We start from the raw sequence: 15503 nt of genomic DNA on the forward strand, positions 1-15503 counted from the left end.
CACGTCACAGTGGACATACCCACAATCATCTCACCGGACACGCCCACAATCATCTCACCGGACACGCCCCTCGAGGTTCTCCTTGAACACCAAGGCTTCCACGTCGGCAGTGCGCAAAGATGGACGCACGGAGCCTGGTAAGCGTCGTCGGATGAACTGTATCGTGGAAATAGTGGATCTTATGCGGTAAGTGGTCCCGACCACGATGTCATGCTTTCCGTATCGAGGAAGAAATGTGCAGACGCTTCCAGGGAAGCACCAAACCTCCCACTGCAGAAAAGGTCGTAAGGGTCCAGGATCTTGGGATACCCCTGGGTCAACGCTTTGCACCGGTACCTGTTAATCACTGAACATATTCCCTGACCATGTTAACAACAATACTAGAGAGGGAGAGGGGGGAGGGGGGGGAGAGAGAGAGAGATATGTATATATGTATATATATATATATATATATATATATATATATATATATATATATATATATATATATATATATATATATATATATATATATATATATATACACACACGCACACACACGTCATGCTAACGTTGATTGGTGTGTCACTTCGTTGCGTTACACTTCATTGCAGGCTCCGAGTTTGCACACCGTTAAGGCAATTCTGATCCTGGACAACGATGGAGAAAGGTTATTTTCAAAGGTAGATGTTTTTCGAACTTCTGTAAAACTGCACATTGCAGGTAATTCAATGAGTAACCACTTTAAATTAGAAAATGTGACCCTCATTTTTCATCTTTCAAAATCTCTTACACCTCTAAGTTATGTTGTTCTACCTTTGTGCAGTACTATGAGGACATCCATCCCATTGGCAAGGAGGAGCGAGTATTCGAGAAGAACATTTTCAACAAAACTTACCGTTCTGATGGTAACGTGTCAACGACCCTGTTTGCTGGATCTGAAACACGTTGATTTTATTGGAGAGCATTTTTGAAAGTGATTAATTAATTGATTTCGTGGTTTTGTGTTCTTTATCCCTGCTGCGATGTGTTGCAGGTGAAATTGCCTTGTTGGATGGTTTCACCATTGTCTACAAATGCAGTGTTGACCTTTATTTCTACGTTGTTGGGAGCTCGCAAGAAAATGAGGTCTGCTTCTGTTACCTGCTAAATCAAAGATTTTTCAACTATGTTGGTTTGTCGATTTTGTTATTCTGTCTGTCTGTCTGTCTCTGTCTGTCTGTCTGTCTGTCTGTCTGTGTCGCCTACACATCACAATTTAAAACCGATCTTCATGAAACGTCACCGCATGGTAGAGTTTGACATAAGCAAGAAGGCTATTGTTTTTGAGGTCAAAAGGTAAACGTAGGCCGAAAGTCAACAACTTGGGTGAGATTTCTAAAATCCTCAATTTTCATCCCATAGACTTGAAATTTGAAGAGGATTTTTATTTCAGGTCACTGATTTCAACCAGTCAATTATTTTTGAGGTCAATATCGGCCGAATTTCTAAAGTTGTCAATTTTCATCCGATGCACTTGAAATTTGAAGAGGAGTTGCACGTTTGGTCATTGAATTCACCCAGCCAATTATTTTTGAGGTCAAATTTTTTTTCATACATTTTGCAGATGTCGTGCTCTGCACGACGTCGTCTTGTTAGTTGCAGAATCGAAGATTTTTCAAGTATATTGGTCAGTCGATTTTGTTATTCTGTCTATGTCTGTCTGTCTGTCTGTTTATAACCTACACATCACAATTCGAAACTGATTGTCGTGAAACTTTACCAAGTTGTCGAGGTAGTCTCAACTGAGAAGCTTCTTGATTTTGAGGTCAAAGGTCAAATTTCTAAAATCGTCATTTTTTATCCCATTGACTTGAAATTTGAACAAGATTTGCATATTACGTCACTAAATTGGGAAACCAACTACTTTTAAGGTCAAAGGTAAACACAAGGTCAAACTTATAAAATCATCAATTTCAATCTGAAAAATATTTAATTTTCCTCCGATTGACCTGAGCTTTGATGAAGATTGTCAATTTTAATTTGATTGAAATGGACAATTTGATGTATCCATGGCAACCTTTGGAGAGGGGGGGTGTGGATTTTGTCAGTATCGTGCTCTGCACGACATCTTTGTCTTGTTACTTACGAAATCTAAAGATTTCGTAAGTATATTGATGACTTCCGTCATCTGTTTGTGTGTGTTTGTTTGTTTGTAGGCACGATAACTCGAGAACGGAAGAAACTACCAATGTCAAATTACACCACGTGATTCAGGAGGGTGATGGCTCGTGCTGATTAGATTTTGGTCAAAATCGGTCAAAGGTCAAGGTCACAGTGAGGTCAAATATTCGATTTTTGATGGTATGGTACAGATAACTCGAGAATGGAAGAAGCGACCAATATCAAATTACACCACGTGATTCAGGAGGATGATGGCTCGCGCTGATTAGATTTTGGTCAAAATCGGTCAACGGTCAAGGTCACAGTGAGGTCAAACATTCGATTTTTTGATGGTTTGGTACAGAATCATCATAGAAACTTCTGGTTTGCCTCGCTACCTTCTCGAGAAACAGCTTTTATTAGATAAGGTCAGAGGTCAAGTTGACGATTTCGTAAGTACCAGTCTATGACTGCTTGTTTGTTTGTTTGTTTATTTGTAGGCACAATAACTCGAACGGAAGAAGCAACCAATGTCAAATTACACCACGTGATTCAGGAGGGTGATGGCTAGTGCTGATTAGATTTTGGTCGAAATCAGTCAAAGTTCAAGGTCTCAGTGAGGTCAAATATTCGATTTTTGATGGTTTGGTACAGATAATTCGAGAACGGAAGAAGCTACGAATGTCAAATTACACCACATGATTCGGGAGGGTGATGGCTCGCGCTGATTAGATTTTGGTCAAAATCGGTCAAATGTCAAGGTCGCAGTGAGGTCAAACATCCAAAACATTCGATTTTTGATGATTTGGTGCAGAATCATCGTAGAAACTTCTGGTTTGCGTCGCTACCTTCTCGAGAGACAGCTTTTATTAGACAAGGTCAGAGGTCAAGTTGACGATTTCGTAAGTACCAGTCTATGACTGCTTGTTTGTTTGTTTGTGTGCAGGATATCTCAAAACGTTTGGGACGGATCCGGACGAAATTTTGTGGACAGGTTGGGTGTGTGACAAGGATGAACTGATTAGATTTTGGTGAAGATCTGCATCCGGATCTGACTACAATAATTTTTTAAGTGATTCTTCACCATTGAGATATCGGGCCAAAAATTATGTTTGGCATGATTTCTCAAAAAGTTGTTGACGGATTCGGACTAAACTTGGTGGATATGTTTGGTGTGTGACAAGGAAGAATTGATTCAATTTTGGTGAAGATCCGAATCCGGATCTGGATAAGAGAATTATTCAATTTTTGAAGTGATTCTTCACCATTGAGAGATAGGGCCAAAAACGATTACATAGCATGATGTTTCAAAAATGTATTGGACCCGATGTGTTCTCATGGATCAGGCAATGCGTGGCGGATGTATGCGCTCTCCCGAATGCCCTTCTAGTTTGTCCTTTCATTTCTGCCGTGATGCCCTCAGGATTATCGGTGCATCAGCTCACCTTGCCCTGAGGTCGACACGTAACAGAAAGAGCACCCGTCCCAAGTGACAGGAAAAGCTAGCAAGAGTAACCATCCTCAATGACAGGAAAGGTTTAAGTTAATTTATCAATTTAAATAATATTTCATGGACTTCAGAAAGGTCAATTGTGTTGCACTCTTGGTTTTGCTCGGAACCAAAGCGCTGCGCTACTTATACCGCCCACCACAAAATGGTGGTGCAACATAAGGTGGAAGAGGTTGGATTTGTCTAAGAAGAGGGCAAAATATCTTGCTTGCAAAATAATATTTGGCATCAACATTATTCATGCCTGTTCTCTTGTCATTTAAAAATTGAATGTTCAGATTTTCAATGCAGCGTGAGAAGCGGCCGCCGTAAATGGGAGACAGACAAACACATGGACAGACACCACAGTTCACAATATATAATCGATGACTTCCCTTCCAAGGAACTTCAACAGAGATAGAGATAGAGATAGAGATAGAGATAGAGATAGAGATATAGATAGATAGATAGATCGTTCGGCCCATCAGGTCTGTGCAACGGTTGCCAACCTGAAAATTTTTTTGTTGTTGTATACTCGTGGAAGAGCTTCAACACCAAACGGAACAGGACAAAAGGAACAGTAGCATGGGTAGGGGTGGATACCAAGAGTAGAGTTTAACAACAAAATAAAGGGAGAATTGGACAAACAATGGGGTGGACAGGATGGATACAAAAGGAAACTTTCCTTCCCTTCCCGATCCTCCCTCACCCCCTCCCCCCCCCACCATCTTTTCCGACTTCTCTCTCCCTCCCCTCTTTCCCCTCCTGTCTCTTTCTCTCCCCTCCCCTCTCTATATGTCTGTGCTCCATCCTTTTTAAGAAGTTTTGATTTCCTTTTCCTTTTGTTTTTTTCGCATTCGTTATTCAGTTGTTACTTTTATTTCTCAGATTTCATGTACTGTACCATACTCGTTACTGAGCGCCTGTGCCACCGAATCAGCTTCCTGAGCAAGGGTTATACATTTGGTGGTTTGCCATTGCCTTCCCAGCAGTAGTTTGGGCAGGAATTTGTAACTTGGCCATGGTGCCGGCAAATGCTCGCCAATTTTTCATGAAGGACACCATGGGGATCTTTAACATCCATAAACTAATGTCGAAGACAGGACGTCCAGTTTAACGTTCATCGTAGGTATGGCACACGCATTGATGATTTACCCAGCCTGTGAAACACCAGGATGACATTTTATATCTGGGTCAGGATTCAAACCCAGGCTGGACAGTTTAGAGGCAAGTGTGCATACCTCAAGATCATCCTGTCAGTCAGGTCGTATCTTAATGCACTGTTTATAAACAAACTGTGATTCCATGTTGTATTTATACGTTAAACATATAAAAATATGTAATCAGATGTACAATAATTACCTTTTAAAAGAGTGAAAAAATGCATTTTGGAGCCATTTTGCCTCACCTTCCACGAGCGTATTATTTCATCGTATCGGGTTGGAAAAATCGCTTTTTCCTCATTTATATCCTATTTCATTCGAGATTTTGACAATTATTTATATTAGGCCTTCAATCGTCAAATATGGAATCAGATTTTGAATATCAGCTTTTAATAAGCAACAACAGCAGACAACAAGAAGGAAATCCAACACAGGTGGAGGCCATTCAGCCCATCATGCCTGCGCAAACACCACACCAACCCAAGATCCAATAATAAAATGCAAAAAAAAAAACGTTTTTAATGAATGAAAGAAAAAAAAATAGTATTTTTTTTGGTTTGTTTTTTTTTGTCAGGGTTTTTTTTTTCCTCCCCTCGGAGAGGTGGTATGGGCTTGGTTAAAAACACACATCAACCACACAACCCCCCTTAACAAGACCCCCACTAACAGCACTCCGTACACAATCACCCATCAGTACTCAAACTACCACAAAGTCTTATCAACATCCCCATACCCCTCTGGGGATCGGCTGCGATCACGACCGCTAGGTGGAGCAGTAGGGTCGACTCTGCCGAACACCCGGAATTTAGATCGTACCTTTTGGAAAACTCCGAGGGTACGGGTCCCTTACCGGACCGTGAATCGTCAATAATTCCACCACGTGGTACAGGGTTATTTGCCAAACTTCAAAATACCTCGAGACCACGTGGCGAGCTACCGAGTATTCACACCCTCGACGGCACTCGTACGGGACGAGCCGTATGCGCGCTCGACCCGTGCGTGACCCGAGCGGATGGTCACCGAGCTTCTGTAGGTCCCAAATGCACACCACCATGGCAAAAACGGTCTTTCCAATTCCCCAACACGCACCGTGTTAAACCAATAAAGGAAACGCAAAAACGAGCTGATACATTTAACAAATAGGGTATTTATTAACAGTACGTGGGGAAAGAGGGAAGCACGTAAGGGAAGAGTTATCACGACTAATAAGAGATGCAAGGCAAATAATGTACAGCGAAGGCACTTAACAATTTACTACTCAAAGACAGGCCCACCGACAGACACACACACACAGATATCCAGAAGGACATGGACCTGTCCACCTTGTGTGGTTTGGCTGACACGAGCGAACCAGGCCAGCGAGAGGCGATGATAGAACCAGGCGCCAGCGAGATCGATGGAAGAACCCAGAGCTCCGTTCAGCGCTCGTCCTTACAACCAAAACTCTTCCTCAGCGCTCGTCCCGACAACCAGAACACTCCTCTTTTTCCTTGTCCAGCAGATCCGCCGCACTTATCCTCCGCTCTCCTTTCCTTTCTTTCCCTCTCTCACTGTACGTTCAGGCGTGGCCCTCTCATTGGCTGCTCGACGGCAATCTCGCTTGCACCCCTCCGATTGGCTGAGAGGGGCGCCATGCCCGTATTTGGAGCGAAATCCAAGATTCAATACCCCAAAGAAACCCCGCCTGGCACATTGGACTCTGCCCACGTACGTGCCGACACGCACTTAGGCCATGGCGTCGGTCAGAGCGAGGTGAAGGTGAGGGTGATGCTGCTGTTGTTGCAGTTGATGTTGGTGGTGTAAAAATAAAAGAAAACCCTGACTATTAAAATAACTCCGCAGCGCATGAACATTTAATTACCCATTAAACAACGGACGGGGAGCTATCTGCCCACATTTACTTATCGAAATAACTGAGCTATAGGACCTGTATGTTGAGTGTTCATGGCTTCCAGATTCGCAACACTATCTCCATAACTTCCAGGTACCTATCTAATTATAATTTAAACTTATCTCCTTTTTCTGCTGCCACCATCTTTCCAGGGAGACCATTCAATGCATAAACTACTCTCTCAGTGAAAGTCCCCTGCCTTACTAGCATCTTAACTCTCCTCTTATTTCCTCTCAGACTATGGCCCCTGGTTCTGTCACTGTCTACTTTGTTGAATAATTCATCTGCACTTATTTTATCTATACCTTTCATTATCTTAAGCATCTCTATCATATCTCCTCGCAACCGCCTCCTTTCGAGTGAATAAAGCCCTGTCTCCTTCAACCGCTCCTCATAACTGAGTCGAGCTAGGCCTGGAATCGATCAAGTAGCCCTACGCTGAACCTTCTCTTTGGCATCTATGTCCTTCCGGACCTGTGGTGACCAAAACTGCACACAATATTCTAGATCTGGCCCTCACTAAATTCCTGTACAATGTTAACACTACCTCTATTGATTTATAAATGATTCCCCTCCTTATACAGCCTAAAACCCTATTTGCTTCACCTCAAGCTGCCTGGCACTGTGCTGCCTGCTCACCTCCCATATCTATTACCACCCCCAGATCCTTCTCCTGTGTGACACGCTCCAAAATTACCCCTTGCATCCTGGAATCTGTATTTTCATTGTTCTTTCCCATCCCCAACACCTTACACTTTCTCAGGTAAAATTCCCTCTGCCAGTCTTTTGCCCAATACATACAAGTATCAATACTCTCTTGTATCTGTTCACCACCCCCTCTGCTATCCACCTTACCTCCAAGCTTTGTGTCATCCACAAAGCCCATGCGATTATCTTTCCAGAAGTCGATCACATTGCACCGAGCCTCACACAGCCAATCAGCACAACAGCTAACAGACAGCCATCCTTGTCATACAGTCATGGCCAAAAATATTGGCACCCTTGCACTTTTTTTCAAATAATGCACTAATTTTTTTCCAGAAAATTGTTGAAATGAAAAAATATTTTGGAATGTACAAATGTATTTCTTTGGTTTGCAGTGGAACAAAACAAAAAAGCGAAAAATAATTTACGAAATCTTAGCTTATTCCACACAGAAATCCTAAAATGGCCCGTACCATATTATTGGCACCTTTCAGAAGTTGTTACAAATAATTAGATTTCAAGCAGGTGATTCTCCTTGACTTTGGAATTGAACTCGACTGTGGTGAGTTGCAGGTGCCTGTAATATAAAAATCACTCATTCAACCAGTTTGAATAGAGAAAAGGAGTCATTCTACTGTTTTGTGTCGCTGTATGTACCACAACGAGCATGGAGAAAAGAAAGAAAACCAGAGAATTGACTGAGGAGGTCAGACACAAGATTGTAGCAAAGCATGGGCAATCTGAAGGCCACAAGTCCATCTCCAGAGAGCTTGATGTTCCGGTATCCACCATGAGCAATGTTATCAGGAAGTTTAAGGCCCATGACACTTGATCGAAGATTGCAGCGAAGGATTGTTCGAATGGTGGAGAAAGCACCTCGATCAACTACCAAACAGATACAAGCTGACTTTCAGCTTGAACGACAAGGTATGAGGTACGACAGTTTCAACTCGCACCATCCGTCGCTAACTCGATGAAAAGGGGCTGTATGGGAGGGGACCCAGGAGGGCCTCACTGCTGAGAGAGATACATACGAAAGCCAGACTGGAGTTCACCAAAACACACCTGAATAAGCCAACATACTTCTGCGAGAATGTCCTGTGGACAGATGAGACCAAATTAGAGCTTTTTGGTAAAGCACATCATCTCTGTTTACAGAAAACAAAATGAATCCTTCAAAGAAAAGAACACCTTCCCGACAATAAAACATGTAGGAGGTTCAGTGATGTTTTGGGGTTGCTGTGCTGTCTCTGGCACTGGGTGTCTTGAATGTGTGCATGGCATTATGAAATCAGGAGACTACCAAGGAATTTTGGAGCGCAATGTTCAACCCAGTGTCAGAAAGCTGGGTCTCCGTCGAAGGTCATGGGTCTTGCAGCAGGACAATGACCCCAAACAAACTTCAAAAAGCACCCAGGAATGGTTTAAGACAAAATGCTGGACTGTACTGAAGTGGCCAGCAATGAGTTCAGATCAAAATCCCATTGAATACCTGTGGGGAGATATGAAAACAGCAGTTGGGAGAAGGCACCTTTCAAATCTGGGAGAACTGGAGCAGTTTGCATAAGAGGAGTGGGTCAAACTACCAGTAGAGAGGAAGCTCATTCATGGCTACAGGAAGCGCTTCACTGCAGTTATTTTATCCTATGCTTGTGCTACCCAATATTGTCGAGGGTGTCAATAATTTCATCAATGCCATTTCTTTTTATCTTCTGATTTAAAAGGATATATTTGGTTTTGAATCAAAAACAAAGGCTCTGTAATGTTAACGGTGAAATAAATAATTGTGGAGACCAAATACTTTTGCCAATTTCAACTTATTTTTCACGAAAATTGTGAGTTATTTGAAAAAAGTGCAAGGGTGCCAATATTTTTGGCCACGACTTTGTGAAAGCATGCATATATATTGTTGCGGTCTTCGCGCCCGCCGGCGTGCGACGGCCACGTAACTCGAATCGCGGCACGTCGCCCACCGGACGGACAATCCAGTCGTGACCCTCTCGGACTAACGCCGGGAACCAGTCACGGGTGGACCTTTCGGTCTCACCGCGATCGAGCCAATCAGCCCCCGCGTGGGATAGGGTTGCTCGCCAAATTCGAACTACCTAAGTACCCACGCGGAGGGTAGACCGGGCGATCGCACCTCGCCGCAGGTCGACTTCGGACACGGGCCACTTAAGCGACCCGTTCCGTACTATCAGAATAACCGAGCGGTGTTATCGTCGACCTCGACGGTTCGATTAATTATCGGGCGTATTCAGCCCACTACCAACCCTTTACGTGAAGCAAGATGGGGATTCAATGGAGGAAAAGACGAAGCGAAGCGGGAGAACAGTTCAACAATAAAGCACATTTATTCGCGACGAACGGAAAGCACACAAATACAATTCCACCAAATGCACACAAAAAAGAAAACACAATTCCATTTACACAAAAAGCAAACATAAAAGTGAAAACACAGTGCAGAGCTAATACCGACTACCGAGCACACGGCAACACTTATACAATTCTACTTCACAGACGGCGCCGACAACACATACCCAAAACCAAGGAAAAGAAATACCCCAAGAATGAGGTAGGCCTGGGGCCGAGACCGGGTCGGGCCTACCCGTCTGGTGATGAGACGCGGAGCGGCGATGGCCCCGCAACCCGCGGGCCTCGTGGACAGTGCCTGGCAGGGGGTGGGAACGGGGCCCCCTTGGTCGCACTATCTCAGCGCGGGGGGAAACAGGAGGGGGTTGCTGATGCTCGGGGTATAGAGGATCTTTATTATATGCGACGAGCGTCTCCACCTCGGCCAGGTCGCGCTGTCGGCCTCCCTCGGGTGCAGCTTCCTGCACGACGCGAGCACCCCCTCGTCTGGTGTCGCCGCCTTTCCACAGCTCCGTCCCCTCCGTTCCGACTCCAACGCACACGACGAGCAGCTCCACCGCCCGCGAAGTCTTGACCCTCTGCTTCCGACTCTCCTCTTCTTGACTCTCCGTTCTCGTTCTGCTGACTCTCCCTCGTTCTCTCTTGCGACCCTCGTTCTGCTGACTCCGACTCGTTCTCTCTTCTGACTGCGACTCTCCGACCCTCGTTCTGCTGACTCTCTCGTTCCTCTCCTGACTCACGAACACCGTCCTTTTATCCCCCCGTAACTTCGCCTTTGACCCCCTCCCTTTGACCTTTCACCTCGCTCCCCATTGGCCCGAGAAAAAGTGGGCGTGAAGGCTTTTTGATCCACAAATTTGCATATATCGATCGCCCTGGGGGCGGGGCCAAATCGCCCCTCGCTCACCGATTGGACGGCAAAAAGTGGGCGTGTGTCGTTTTTGATCCGTTTTTGAAGCAGAAAATCCGTGATTTTGTACACGCTGTTCGACGCGCGTTCTGCATGAGTCCAACACCGGTACCCACAGCGGGGCAAGAACGGTGGCGATGCTACGGTTGTGAGGTGTGCGTGAAGGTCGTGGCGGTTGTGGTGAAGCGGTGGTTGGGGTCGGTGGTTGATGTTGTGGTTGTGATCATGGCGGTTGGTCCAAAATAAAGATAGTAAAAGAAAAACGGCTATCCTGAAGAGTCGCAGCACGTATAAATGACGTATTCCCACTAGACAACGGGTTTGGGCCTAACTACACATGTACTTACCGAGATACCTCACCTAAGGGACCTGAATGGTGGTTTGCGAATCTGGTAACCACAACAATATGTTCAACCAAAGAAGCACACTAACTGTATGACACGATGCTGATGTCATGTACATAAATTTAGACCTCCCTTCCAAGGAACTTCAACATGGTCATGAATAAACAATCATTATTATGTGGTCCTGATGAGCCCACAACAAGGGCGAAATTGAGATCAACATCTCTGCTTTCGTCTCTTCGTGACCATAGACTTTAAATCTCAGTCTGCAAAGGCTCGAGTGCTAGTTTAGAGGTGATGCCTCCCAGTTTAGAGGTGATGTGTTGGCATAATTTGTAGCTTTGTGCAGCAATTTCAGAATTTACATTGTGATGGGTGTTCTGTGCACTGATATGTATTTCCCCTCTCTCCGGTTTCCCCTTCAACCTCAGCTCATGCTCATGGCTGTACTCAACTGCCTTTTCGATTCCCTTAGTCAAATGCTCAGGTGAGGCCTTTTGAAAATTCATCTTTTAAAATTTTTTTTTAAGCACTGAATTGAGTTACGAACAAAATTAGTTTCTGATTTTTACCTGCGACATGTCGCAGGTCTGCAAAAGCTCCGCGTGGTTCTTGTTTTGGGTCGATTTTTGAAATGTGCATCCATTGGTCGGACAGCTGCCGGAACACACCCACATTGTTCGCTTGACACCAGCCACCATGGCACCGAGATAAAATTATATGGCCGCCATCTTGGTTTTCTGGTGGGCCAAAGGCATCAGGTCTGTCGGCCTCTGCGGATTATACACTGCCCGGGTGTGTTGTGTCACATTTTCATTGGCTTTGTTTGGGTCGGGTGTTAATCACGATGAGGGACCCAAAAAAACTAATCATATGTCGAATAAAAATGATTCGTAAGGTTTAAACCAAGCCTTTCAGCACGCATGGTGCATGCCTCCTGAAAAAAGAAAAAAAAGCGTTACATAATTTTTGTATGGCCCCATCATGGGGTTAATCAATCCGTAACCGTGTGACGAATCGACTCGTTCTGAGACAACTGTGGTGGAGGTTGACATGGATGAGCGGTGTCAAGTTAATCTTTAATAGTGCATTGAATGTGTTTCCCAATTTTTTGGAGGGGAAAGGGTGGGGCGTGGGCGTCGGGTGGAGGTGGCACTGTTGAACTTGTTTATGACAAAAGTATGAGTCCTCATGCAGAGTTCCTTTAATAGAGATTGTTAATGCTCAGGTCTAATGTAGTCGGTATACTCTGCAGTAAAAGGCTTTCCAAAAAATAATTTCAACATTGACATTGGAATCGATTTGTTTAACCATCGCATATGTGAATAATGCACAGATTTGTCCATCATGTGTCCTCTCCAACCACTCATTCCCTTGGCTATTGGTGTTTCCCCTCTCTTCTGTTCCTTTTTTTTTTCTGTTGTGTCCTGGGCTCCCACTCTTACATGAGCCTTGACTCTGCATACAGAAAAAAAGTAACTGTGTCTCATCTTTGGTCACAGAAAAATGTCTTTCAAGCTAAAATTTGAAAGATTTCTATCAGGCCTTGCAGTACACCTCAAACCACGGGCTCAACAAGCATCCCTGGACGGCCTTAATCAAACACAGTTTCATAATGTTGTCCAATTTAAGCATCACATTTTTACGTTTTCTTTAACCATAGGTTGACGTGTCACCTGATGCTTGCCTCCGCCTAATTCCTTGCCTTCTTCTAGGAAGAATGTCGAGAAAAGGACAATGTTGGACAACATGGCCGGAGTTTTCTTGGCTGTTGATGAGATAGTGGATGGCGGGTAGGTTTGTCAGGAATTGCGTTGAGTAAAATGGTGTTTATTTTCATCTTTTGGTCTCTCTACGTACTCATGCTGCCATGATACCAATCTGTATTCATTGGTGGTTTTTTGTGGATGGTCACTTTGAAGAAAAGGTCAGTGTGTGTGTGTGTGTGTGTGTGTGTGTGTGTGTGTGTGTGTGTGTGTGTGTGTGTGTGTGTGTGTGTGTGTGTGTGTGTGTGTGTGTGTGTGTGTGTGTGTGTGTGTGTGTGTGTGTGTGTGTGTGTGTGTGTCATAGTCATAAGTGTGGAATTGTATTCAATTTTCTTTTAATCGTATTTTTTCCCCACTGGTATTTATAACTTGGCCAAAATTTTTTTTGCCAAGTATGTTGGTCTGTTGCATTTGTCTGTCTGCTTGTCACACAGTTTTCAAGCAACCGTTCTGAAATTTTTTGTGTTTGTAGGTGACCGGCCAAGGACAACAATGCTTAATTTTGGTGAAGATCCAAATCTGGATGTGGATCTAAAAAATTTTTAAGCGATTCTTCACCATTGAGAGATAGGGCCAAAAACTATTCAGTTCAAAGGCAATCCACATGTTCTCAAGACCTAGTTCCTGTAAGGATGGCAGTACAGATATTGCTATGACTAGTACGTCTGTGTCATGAGCCTTAATGATAATGGACTTGCTACCATCCGTCGTTGCATCCCTGGCTGTACAAATATTCGAGTGTCAGCTTCTTCATGACAACATGGAGACACAGCATCCAGTGACTTCCTTGTGTTGCGAATGACATCTTCTCCTTTTGTGACGATGACTGTGCTTGTCGTCTGTGCTTCACACATCTTTTCCGCAAGGAAGTGAAACAGCTCAGTCTTGTTGGTGTCATCTCGAAGAAAGCTTCTCCAGTTACTTGGGGTCTTATTGGTACCTGTCACTCTTCTTCTGATTCCTTGCCCTCTTTTCGACCTTGCCTCGGACTTCAGACTTGACTTCTTGTGCACATCAAACACTACGTCCACCCTCTCGTACCTGGCACCATAGGATTCCACCTTTGGGATGATGTCTTCTTTAGCATAGTCGTCAAATATCTTTGAAGTGCGTGGAGGTAGGGCATTGATAAGTGCTGAGCCATCAATGGTGACCGCATCTCCCCTTGGTTCTCTGTCTGGGATGTTCACTTGTGCTTCAAGAATTTCAGCCAGCTGTGACCTCAAATTTTTTTGAAGTTTTCTTTTTTTTCTTCAAATTTTTTCAAAATTTGGATTTTCAAATGGCCAATCGGGCAGATTTGATCAGAAAGCCCTGCAGAACAGAAATGCCAAATGTGATGCTTGTATATGTGCATGATTTTTCTACTACACCACCTGTTCGTTTTGCCAAGTGTCGCTCTGTGAGTGATTTATTTTTTTTTTCATTGTATTTATACCTGTTGTGGAATTTTGTGAAACCTTTTTTGATGGACAACAATACGAAGTAAGATTTGTATATTAACCCATTCCGCCCCACCCCATCCTCCATTGTCATGCCAGTGTGATTCTGGAAAGTGACCCTCAGGAGGTGACTCAGCGTGTTGGTTTAAAGGTAAATATATGGGGGTCAGTGTGACCACTCCTTGGCTTTTTTCACAAGATCTTGGCTATTCGTTGTTCACCTTGGCGTCTTGGGTTTCAATAGGTTTTCTTGGCGAATAGGTTTTCTATTATCATCACTTTTCCGAAACCTTGTGAATTCTTGGCTTTTTTCATTGGCTCACCTTGGCATTTATGAAAATGAGTGGTCACACTGATGGGGGTGGACTCTGCATACAGAATTTACCATGACTTAGTGTTCTGCATATAGATCATTTTATTATATACTAGTAAATTTATTATATATTATCCTGTTGTTTCGCTGACAGGAATATGAGTGTGGGGGGGGGGGGAGGGAGAGAGATGGAAGGGAAGGAAAACTGGGGAGGGAAAGAGAATCCAAGGCAGGGGGAGAGAGAAAAGAGGGAGAGTGGAGAGAGAGAGAGGGGAGAGCTAGGAAGGAGGGAGGAGGGGAGGGAGAGTTAGGAAGGGAGGTGGGGAGGGCGCTCCCCCACCAAACGTCATTATACACTCCGGGAGGATGAGGGGGAGAGGAATGGGGGTGAGAGAGAGAGAGAGAGAGAGAGAGAGAGAGAGAGAGAGAGAGAGAGAGAGAGAGAGAGAGAGAGAGAGAGAGAGAGAGAGAGAGAGAGAGAGAGAGAGAGAGAGAGAGAGAGAGAGAGAGAGAGAGAGAGAGGGCTGGTGAAGAGAGGGGGAGAGGGCTGGTGAAGAGAGGGGAGAGAGGGCTGGTGAAGAGAGGGGGAGAGGGCTGGTAGAGAGAGGGGGAGAGGGAAAGGGCTGGTGGAGAGAGGGAAAGGGCTGGTGGAGAGAGGGAAAGGGCTGGTGGAGAGAGGGAAAGGGCTGGTGGAGAGAGGGAAAGGGCTGGTGGAGAGAGGGAAAGGGCTGGTGGAGAGAGGGAAAGGGCTGGTGGAGAGAGGGGAGGGGGAGAGGGAAAGGGCTGGTGGAGAGAGGGGGAGGGGAGAGAGGGAGAGGGCTGGTGGAGAGAGGGGGAGGGGGAGAGGGAGAGGGCTGGTGGAGAGAGGGGAGGGGGAGAGGGCTGGTGGAGAGAGGGAGAGGGCTGGTGGAGAGAGGGGAGAGGGAGAGGGCTGGTGGAGAGAGGGGAGAGGGAGAGGGCTGGTGGAGAGAGGGGAGAGGGAGAGG

General features: G+C 44.9%; 1 protein-coding gene across 3 annotated transcripts; it reads left to right on the top strand.

Annotated features, from left to right (window-relative positions):
• On the top strand, positions 1–14606 carry LOC147027545 (coatomer subunit zeta-1-like). 3 transcript variants are annotated; one of them, XM_085877035.1, is made up of 7 exons: positions 1–137; positions 594–662; positions 806–887; positions 1016–1107; positions 11428–11483; positions 12712–12789; positions 14304–14588. In XM_085877035.1, the coding sequence occupies exons 1-7, from the start codon at positions 120–122 to the stop codon at positions 14377–14379; spliced, it is 471 nt and encodes a 156-aa protein (XP_085733161.1). In that variant the 5' UTR covers positions 1–119; the 3' UTR covers positions 14380–14588. The 3 variants fall into 3 exon arrangements, with proteins under 3 accessions (XP_085733161.1, XP_085733158.1, XP_085733160.1); XM_085877032.1 differs by having other exon boundaries at positions 114–332; positions 14304–14606; XM_085877034.1 differs by lacking the exon at positions 1–137 and adding an exon at positions 219–281 and having other exon boundaries at positions 14304–14603.
• The last annotated feature ends 897 nt before the right edge of the window (positions 14607–15503 follow it).

The sequence above is a fragment of the Eptatretus burgeri genome, chromosome 4 (genome assembly GCF_056783735.1).
Source record: "Eptatretus burgeri isolate ZD-2024b chromosome 4, Ebu_testis_v1, whole genome shotgun sequence".
NCBI lineage: Eukaryota > Metazoa > Chordata > Myxini > Myxiniformes > Myxinidae > Eptatretus > Eptatretus burgeri.